General features: G+C 42.5%; 1 protein-coding gene across 1 annotated transcript in view; it reads left to right on the top strand.

Moving 5' to 3' along the window:
* Positions 1 to 9,460, top strand: part of LOC110458365 — a 43,285-nt gene extending 33,825 nt beyond the window's left edge. Inside the window, exons 2-3 of the mRNA XM_021510032.1 lie at positions 7,448 to 7,481; positions 7,770 to 9,460. Coding sequence (XP_021365707.1) covers positions 7,477 to 7,481; positions 7,770 to 9,090 — 1,326 coding nt within the window. The 5' untranslated portion in view covers positions 7,448 to 7,476 and the 3' untranslated portion in view covers positions 9,091 to 9,460. The remainder of the gene's footprint in view (positions 1 to 7,447; positions 7,482 to 7,769) is intronic.
* The last annotated feature ends 596 nt before the right edge of the window (positions 9,461 to 10,056 follow it).

Raw genomic sequence — 10,056 nt, 5'->3', positions numbered from 1 at the left:
AGAAGGTATTTTAAACATGTGTATGCCAGTTTAGCAAATATGACATTTTTTCCCCGACCAGCCCCTTTAAATATCAGATATCAACAAAAGCAACGCTCTTTTTAGGCTTTGCCTTTTCATATTACGATAGAAAGTTGAAAAGTCACAGCTTACATGCTACACATGTACATGTGGACGGTCCTATATGTAATCATAGAATCTAGTTGTACGCGTACTGTAGCTCACATGTGCCCGTAAGGTTGCAAAACCTCTGTAATAACAATCGGAAGCAACTTGTTACCATGTAATAGTTATACAAGGAAACCGCAAGTAATCGACAGTACAATCACTAGTAATCATAGTCAATTTTATCATATAAACAAGCAAGTAACCATACTGTAGTCGTCGATTAAGAGCCACGGTTGTTCTAACTTCAGACATTAACTTAACAGAAATTTGCTTTGATTGCATGTCTCCTCATACACTCTATTTTCATCATCGTCTCTGAATTCAATCAAAATTTATCAGATTTATTATCAGAATTGTAGAAATTAGATCGACTTGGATGTCAGCGCTTGTAATTAATGATCGATTATGTAAGATTAAGAAGTGAATATAAATATATATTACAGTTTATCAGGTTGAAAAGTAGCAAAAAACAACAATTTTTAGGAAATAACAATTTAAATGTTTATTAAAATTAATTTGATGTGTTTATACTGTAAATGGAAAAAAAAGGCAGTAACAGCACAGGACTTTGTTTCGAGTTTTCCTTTACCAAAAAATGTGACAATTTCTGATAATGACTCATTACAGTCATCGTTGTAACTGACCCTACAATCATTGTAATAAATGCTCAGGAGTCAGGTAATATATGCTAGTCGTGCGTGTAGTGATGTCTCCTCAAGCTGGGGATTACCGTGGCTATTTTTAGACGTAAACAAATTGTCACAAATGAGAGATTACCACAAACACTGAACAGGCTTCACACACCGAAATCTTAATTTAATTAAACCAGAGACGTATATAACACTTTATACGTCTCTGATTAAACGTAGAAACAAAAAATAACGAAAGTAAATATTGAAGAAACGCGAACTGTTCCGCAACGTCAACAGACGTGTATAGGCCTACAGGATTTTGCTAGAGATTTTAAACGCTTGGTCATATCCTACATCAGAGACGTATTATACGTCTCTGCCTACATGCATGATTGTGATCATAGCCATAACGTAGAATATCGTAAAATGGTAGAAATTACTGGCACTATTCAAAATTCCATCCAACTCACCGCTACAAGTTGAACCGGATAAGCGGCTAGAACATTTCTTCGTATTTAAAGCATACGCAACAAGCTCTTATCTCAATTCTAGCCTAGAGGGGGTACCCAAATTGGCGCTGGACTACGGGGAAATCGGATCTTCTGGAAAATTCCACGAAACCCCAGAAATACACCCCATTTTCAAAACCCTCTCAGGGCCGTTCTTTGAAAGATATCGAAAAACCAAATATATCGTTTTCTTCAGAATAACTTGGACTACTTATGTTTGGAGTTTCAGTTCGTCAGCTTTAAGTGTTAATTCTCCAAGGTGAATTATACAGCTACTAATGGTCAAAATGCCGATTTTGGCGTGTTTTACACCAAATATCTCAATAACTAGATTTTTCCCAGATATAACAGATACACAAGGAGGTAGATCGCGCTGAGTTCTACAAACTTGGAAAGTTTCAGCAAAAGTTATGGAGCCGTTTTTTTCGTACTCAAATCGCTGTTATATGCGGCAAATTAGCTACATTTAGCCGTGTTAACATTTCGTTCAGAGGAACGATAACAGAGTTATCGCCCCTCTAACACTTCATTCCATATCTAGTCCGAAGACATTAGCAATGCAATGTACATCAATACAACCTAAAGATTACGCATGAACTACAATAACGAGCGTTAAACGCTAGTTAAATGTCAGCGTATGTTCGTCCCAACACGTGTGCTTTGAGGCGCATAGGTGTTGTTCTCAAATGGGGTCGTGGCTTCGAAAGCTATTTTTGCCTAAAGCGGGGGCTTTCCTGGGTATTTTGGGAAATGCCACAAAATCCTCAAATTAGGAAAATTTCGCGGCATAAAGGGGAAAGTTAGGAAAATTTGTAAAACCACATATTAAAAACAACCTTAAAACACCAAGTAATTCTGTATTATGGTTTTTAATAGTTACACACAGATAGTCATTATTATAGACATGCTGAGCAATTTGGGCTGGCCATCACTTGAAAAGCGACGTAGGAATAATACCTCTCGGTTGGACTATGGTTATGTTCTATCTAACAAACTAACTGCAGAAGGTCCAAAACACTGCAGCACGTCTGGTAACTCGTACTCGAAAGAGATAGCACATCACACCTGTGCTATATTCATTGCACTGGTTACCTATACGATACAACGACAGAAAGAGCAGTGTTCACTTGAGAAGGGTTAAAAGTGAAATCTCTTTTGATTGTTACACCACAAATACTGTAGCACCAACCCCAGATCATTTGAAACAACAGGAAAAAGAACACTTTCTCTCTGAAATGCATACTTCAACGACGTTGGGGGTCAAACCCTGGACGTCTATGAAGGATGGTAACGGGAACAAGGTCGTACGTGTGTTGAGGATTAGTCTGTTTAAGTCCCCGGGTCACTGGTGTTTTATTGCCAACAGTCTGGGTTTGGTAATTGGTAGATGCATGTCAGTTCGACTGGTCAAAGTGACTTCACCAAACAATATCGTGTCTCATCTCAATACGTGCGACACCACGTGGTTAATAGACATCCATCCTAGTGGAAAGTTAGATAGCTATTTCCGGTTCGTCGTCTCTCGTGTCAGTTACTATTCATTCTTACCGTAAATTAATCAGAAATAGAAATGTTTTATTGACGCCATTATTCACGTGCTACAGTAAATTGTATTTAGTGGCTTGGACAATAACCCCCACCAGTACAAAAAACACCTAGTTAAGTTCTATCCCTACCCCGACAAAATATCCAAATTAGGTTATCACCCTATCACCACACAAGGGCTTAGTTAGGTGTTCACCTACAATGACACAACGACCTAGTTAGGATATAACCCTACCAACACATAAAAACCTAAACAAGGTTCTGATCCTACAACTACGAACAACCGAGTGAGGTTATGATCCTATAAGATTTCGACCCTACCACGACACCATAACCTAGTGAGATTCTGACCCTACCACGTCACCATAACCGAGTGAGGTTCTGACCCTATCACGACACCATAACCAAGTTAGATTCTGACCCTACCACGACACAATAACCTAGTTAGATTCTGACCCTATCACGACACAATAACCGAGTGAGATTCTGACCCTACCACGACACAATAACCGAAGTACCTAGTAAGGTTCCAACCCTTTAACCACTCGATAACCGAGTGAGGTTCTGACCCTATCACGACACCATAACCAAGTTAGATTCTGACCCTACCACGACACAATAACCGAGTGAGATTCTGCCCCTACGACGACACCATAACCGAGTTAGATTCTGACCCTACCACGACACAATAAAAGAGTGAGATTCTGACCCTACCACGTCACCATAACCGAGTGAGGTTCTGACCCTATCACGACACCATAACCAAGTTAGATTCTGCCCCTACCACGACACAATAACCTAGTTAGATTCTAACCAAGTTAGATTCTGTCCCTATCACGACACAATAACCTAGTTAGATTCGGATCTACCACGTCACCATAACCAAGTTAGATTCTGACCCTACCACGACACAATAACCTAGTTAGATTCTGATCCTACCACGTCACCATAACCAAGTTAGATTCTGACCCTACCACGACACAATAACCTAGTTAGATTCTGATCCTACCACGTCTCCAGAACGAGGTTCTGACCCTATCACGACACCATAACCGTGTGAGGTTCTGGCCCTACCACGTCACCATAACCGAGATAGATTCTGACCCTACAACGATACCATAACCTGGTTAGATTCTGATCCTACCACGTCACCATAGCCGAGTGAGTTCTGACCCTACAACGATACCATAACCGAGTTAGATTTTGACCCTATCACGACACAATAACCTGGTTAGATTCTGATCCTACTACGACACAATAACCGAGTGAGATTCTGACCCTATCACGGCACAATAACCGAGTGAGTTTCTGACCCTACCACGACACAATAACCGACTGAGGTTCTGACCCTATCACGACACCATAACCGTGTGAGGTTCTGGCCCTACCACGTCACCATAACCGAGTTAGATTCTGACCCTACCACGACACAATAACCGAGGGAGGTTCTGACCCTATCACGACACCATAACCAAGTTAGATTCTGCCCCTACCACGACACAATAACCGAGTGAGATTCTGACCCTATCACGGCACAATAACCGAGTGAGTTTCTGACCCTACCACGACACAATAACCGAGCGAGATTCTGACCCTACCACGTCACCATAACCAAGTTAGATTCTGACCCTATCACGACACAATAAACGAGTGAGGTTCTGACCATACCACGTCACCATAACCAAGTAAGATTCTGACCCTATCACGACACAATAACCTAGTTAGATTCTGATCCTACCACGTCACCATAACCGAGTGAGGTTCTGACCCTATCACGACACCATAACCGTGTGAGGTTCTGGCCCTACCACGTCACCATAACCGAGTTAGATTCTGACCCTACAACGATACCATAACCTGGTTAGATTCTGATCCTACCACGTCACCATAACCGAGTGAGTTCTGACCCTACAACGATACCATAACCGAGTTAGATTTTGGCCCTATCACGACAAAATAACCTAGTTAGATTCTGATCTTACCACGACACAATAACCGAGTGAGGTTCTGACCCTTCCACGATACCATAACCGAGTGAGGTTCTGACCCTATCACGACACAATAACCGAGTTAGATTCTGACCCTATCACGACACCATAACCGAGTGAGGTTCTGACTCTACCACGTCACCATAACCGAGTGAGTTCTGACCCTACAATGATACCATAACCGAGTTAGAGTTTGACCCTATCACGACACAATACCCTAGTTAGATTCTGATCCTACCACGACACAATAACCGAGTGAGGTTCTGACCCTTCCACGACACAATAACCGAGTGAGGTTCTGACCCTATCACGACACAATAACCTAGTTAGATTCTGACCCTACCACGTCAACATAACCGTGTGAGGTTCTGACCCTACCACGACACCATAACCGTGTGAGATTCTGACCCTACCACGTCACCATAACCGAGTGAGGTTCTCACTCTACCACGTCCCCATAACCGAGTGAGTTTCTGACCCTACCACGTCAACATAACCGAGTGAGGTTCTGACCATACCACGTCACCATAACCGGGTGAGGTTCTGACCCTATCACCACACAATAACCGAGTGAGATTCTGACCATACGACGACACCATACCCGAGTGAGGTTCTGACCATACCACGTCACCATAACCGGGTGAGGTTCTGACCCTACCGCGACACCATAACCGTGTGAGGTTCGGACCCTACCACGACACCATCACCGACACAATAACCTAGTTATATTCTCCCCCTCCCACGACACAATAACCTAGTTAGATTCTGCCCCTCTCACGGCACAATAACCGAGTGAGATTCTGCCCTTCGACGACACCATAACCGAAGTACCTAGTAAGGCTCAAACCCTTTAACCACTCGATAACCGAGTGAGGTTCTGCCCCTATCACGACACAATAACCTAGTTAGATTCTGACCCTATCACGGCACAATAACCGAGTGAGATTCTGACCCTCGACGACACCATAACCGAAGTACCTAGTAAGGTTCCAACCCTTTAACCACTCGATAACCGAGTGAGGTTCTGACCCTATCACGACACAATAACCGAGTGAGGTTCTGACTCTACCACGACACCATAACCGAGTGAGGTTCTGACCCTACCACGTCACCATAACCGAGTGAGGTTCTGACCCTACCACGACACCATAACCGAGTGAGGTTCTGACCCTATCACGAAACAATAAACGAGTGAGGTTTTGACCCTACCACGTCACCATAACCAAGTTAGATTCTGACCCTATCACGACATAATAACCTAGTTAGATTCTGATCCTACCACGTCACCATAACCAAGTTAGATTCTGACCCTATCACGACACAATAACCTAGTTAGATTCTGATCCTACCACGACACAATAACCGAGTGAGGTTCTGACCCTACCACGACACAATAACCGAGTGAGGTTCTGACCCTACCACGACACAATAAACGAGTGAGGTTCTAACCTACCACGACACAATAACCGAGTGAGGTTCTGACCCTATCACGACACCATAACCGTGTGAGGTTCTGACCCTACCACGTCACCATAACGGAGTTAGATTCTGACCCTACAACGATACCATAACCTGGTTAGATTCTGATCCTACCACGTCACCATAACCGAGTTAGATTCTGACCCTACAACGACACCATAACCGAGTTAGATTTTGACCCTATCACGACACAATAACCTAGTTAGATTCTGATCCTACCACGACACAATAACCGAGTGAGGTTCTGACCCTTCCACGACACCATAACCGAGTGAGGTTTTGACCCTATCACGACACAATAACCGAGTGAGGTTCTGACCCTACCACGTCACCATAACCGAGTGAGTTCTGACCCTACAACGATACCATAACCGAGTTAGATTTTGACCCTATCACGACACAATAACCTAGTTAGATTCTGATCCTACCACGACACAATTACCGAGTGAGGTTCTGACCCTTCCACGACACCATAACCGAGTGAGGTTCTGACTCTTTCACGACACAATAACCGAGTGAGGTTCTGACCTTACCACGACACCATAACCGTGTGAGGTTCTGACCCTACCACGTCACCATAACCGAGTTAGATTATGACCCTTCCTCCTTGCAATAACTGAGTTAGGTTCATGCCCTTCCACCAGACAATAACTGAGGTATATAGCGTGTTTTGGCCATTACCAGATCAATCTGTTTCCTCGGATATACATGTATTTGTTACATACTTACTAATAAATACGGGTTTTTTGTATATGCGATACGACACAATTGCCCTTACCCATATCAGCCCTCGCCGTATCACCCCCAAAAACCCGTATCAGCCTGCAAAACCCGTATTACACCCCTTTTGAAAAAAAAAGAAAAATAGATCATAAGAAAGTAGCTTTTATTAATAAGTATGTAATAAACAGAATAAAACATGCCTTTTTCCATATCACACACAGTATCAACCCGAGACAGCAATATCAGCCCAAGGGCCGAAGGCCCGAGGGCTGATATTGGTCGAGGGTTGATACTGGGTGTGATATGGAAAAAGGCATGTATTATTCTCTATATACATTTGAAAGATTTTGATATGGAAAGCTATTATTGAAGTATTCATGTGTAATTTTGTTTGTATTTTCAGGTGATGCATGTCTGACAAGACGTTATACTATGAGGTTAGTTCGGCTCTTCAGTCTTCATTTAATACCATATTGTGTTTTTTTCATATATTGACATTAACGTAAGCCTTGTGTCCTCTGCTTATATTATTTGTTTTGTTTTCTTTGAAACCCGTTCATTGTTTGTGTTTACCCGAGTACAGTATATATTTATATGTATTATCATGGAGCGTCGACTAGCCAGTTTACTTGTTTGTGTACAAATCAACCTTACGCTCAAGTTAAAATTAATTTACTCAGATTGAAATATAACTTGTTTTGAGGTACTCTTTTTGCTGTTGACAGTGTGTGTAGACAAATTTGCCGGAAGGCGTTGCGAGGCTGTTTGCGCGTGCCCGGATGTAAGCCAGTGTGCTACATGTGTCTACGCCCGGTCTGTTACGGTGTGTCCGACAGCGAGGACGATGACGATGACAGTGACAAGGAGGACGGACGATTTTTCAGGAATGCACACCACATCCAGGAATGTCCATCTGAGGACCTCGCTCTGAGAGAACAGGGCGCCACAGAAACATCGGCAGTTGTCGAGTACTACAACGACACAAGTATTTTGACCCCGCCCGCTTGGCAAATTGATAAATCTCCATCTAAAGATGAAAACCGAGGTTACACAAATGTGATGGGTGCAGAGGACATGCGTAGACTACAAAGCATATCAAACGTAGAGTATGATATGTGTGTTTCGAACGACCGTCGATGTCCGCCGTCACATGACTATGTAAATATGACTGATGGGGATGGCTGTGACGTCACAGATCATGATACGGGCTTACTGACCATTTCATCTCATCAGTATCACAATATTGACCAGGTATGTATGACGTCAGATACAGGAGGAAGCCGAAGTCACCTTGACGCTTTGTTAATACGCAATCAGGAACCAATCCTTAACACGCTCAAAGACACTTGTCCCAACTTAATATTTTTCAGTGATCAAGTTTGTGACGAAAAAGATAAGGTAAATGGTAAAAGGTTTGAAGACGGGCCTAGTTTGCAGTATTGTTCTTTAGAAAGCATAAATAAGACTGAATATCGTGATCTACCCACACTGGATACTTCCCACATGGTCCGTGACACGGGCCTGGTGGGGTCGCGTCACTCTCTGGGTGGGGATCAGTGTGTGGACAAGGTGTGCCCCAACGGCGAACAGGACTCCGGCAAGTGTGTTAAATCAACAGGATCGGACCAGCTTACAGCTCTGACAAATGAGTCGACGTGTAGAACTAACCCCCAGAACAACGAGTCGGTGGTTTTTATCGACGTTACGAACGATAAGACTAGTGGCTCAGCCCCGGCCGATGGAACGAGTAAATCGTTTGATGGTGATGAGGAAACGATCATTGAATCGTTAAAGGTGGATGACAACAGTTCGTCTTGTTCCGTGGATACTCGGTTTTCCTCGTCTGTAGAATGCACGGACGACCAGACAAATGATCAGGTTGATACAGTGAACGACTCTACAAACATAGTAGTAGGCCATGTGGACGATAGCAATACTGCGTCGACTTCTGGTGTTCCGAACGGACATTTGGACAGTGATGATGTTTCCTTTGAAGCAAGTTTGGATAAATCTCAGACTTTGATAATGTTGGAAACTGATCTATAGCACTTTGACATTTGTTATATAATTAACTTATTAACACGTTACAATAGAGAAACGTAACTTGTTTCTGCATGTAGGTTTTTTCAATTTATATAATTTATGAAAAAAAACAAGCATCTCGTCTAGGTGAAAAAGTGTGTAAATTATTTTGGTTGCTGAACTTGGCGATGTACGCAACTGTAACTGTATATTTAAATGAATCATTACGATGTTATACGTATTTCAGTTATTTTAAGTGTTCATAAGCTTAATGACGTGGATATTCTATACCCTTTATGGAATACTTTATAATATTTTATTCTGTACTTATAAAGTGATATTACAGATAGAAAATAGCCTACTAAAGTTGATACTTGAAATAAAGAAAGCTACATACAAATGTAATAAGTATTGTTTCCTGGTGTAACATCTCCTAGTTTCGTGAGATATCTTATTTGGTTTCATAATGTGTTTTCCTAAAACATATAACAACGATAAATCATATTCGTAAACATCTAATTCGGGGCTAGTCTTCCCGAAAATAACTTGTCAGTAAGCTCGCTTGGACTACAGAACTGGTGAGTGAGGTCGTTTGGACTACAGTTTACCTGTATGTAACTGTTGAGTGGTCTCGCTTGGACTACTGTCTATAGATACCTGTACGTAACTGTTGACTGGTCTCGCTTGGACTACTGTCTACCTGTAAGTAACTATTGAGTGGTCTCGCCTGGACCATTGTCTACCTGTATGTAACTGTTGAGTGGTCACGCTTGGACCACTGTCTACCTGTATGTGACTGTTGAGTGGTCTCGCTTGGACTATTGTCTACCTGTATGAAACTGGTGAGTGGTCTCGCTTGGACTACTGTCTTACTGTATGTAACTGGTGAGTGGTCTCGCTTGGACTACTGTCTGCCTGTAAGTAACTGTTGAGTGGTCTCGCTTGGACTATTGTCTACCTGTATGTAACTGGTGAGTGGTCTCGCTTGGA

Source organism: Mizuhopecten yessoensis, unplaced genomic scaffold (assembly GCF_002113885.1).
Source record: "Mizuhopecten yessoensis strain PY_sf001 unplaced genomic scaffold, ASM211388v2 scaffold1225, whole genome shotgun sequence".
Classification (NCBI taxonomy): domain Eukaryota; kingdom Metazoa; phylum Mollusca; class Bivalvia; order Pectinida; family Pectinidae; genus Mizuhopecten; species Mizuhopecten yessoensis.
The sequence above is the reverse complement of the archived record's forward strand: the minus strand, read 5'-3'. Positions and strand labels throughout refer to the sequence as shown.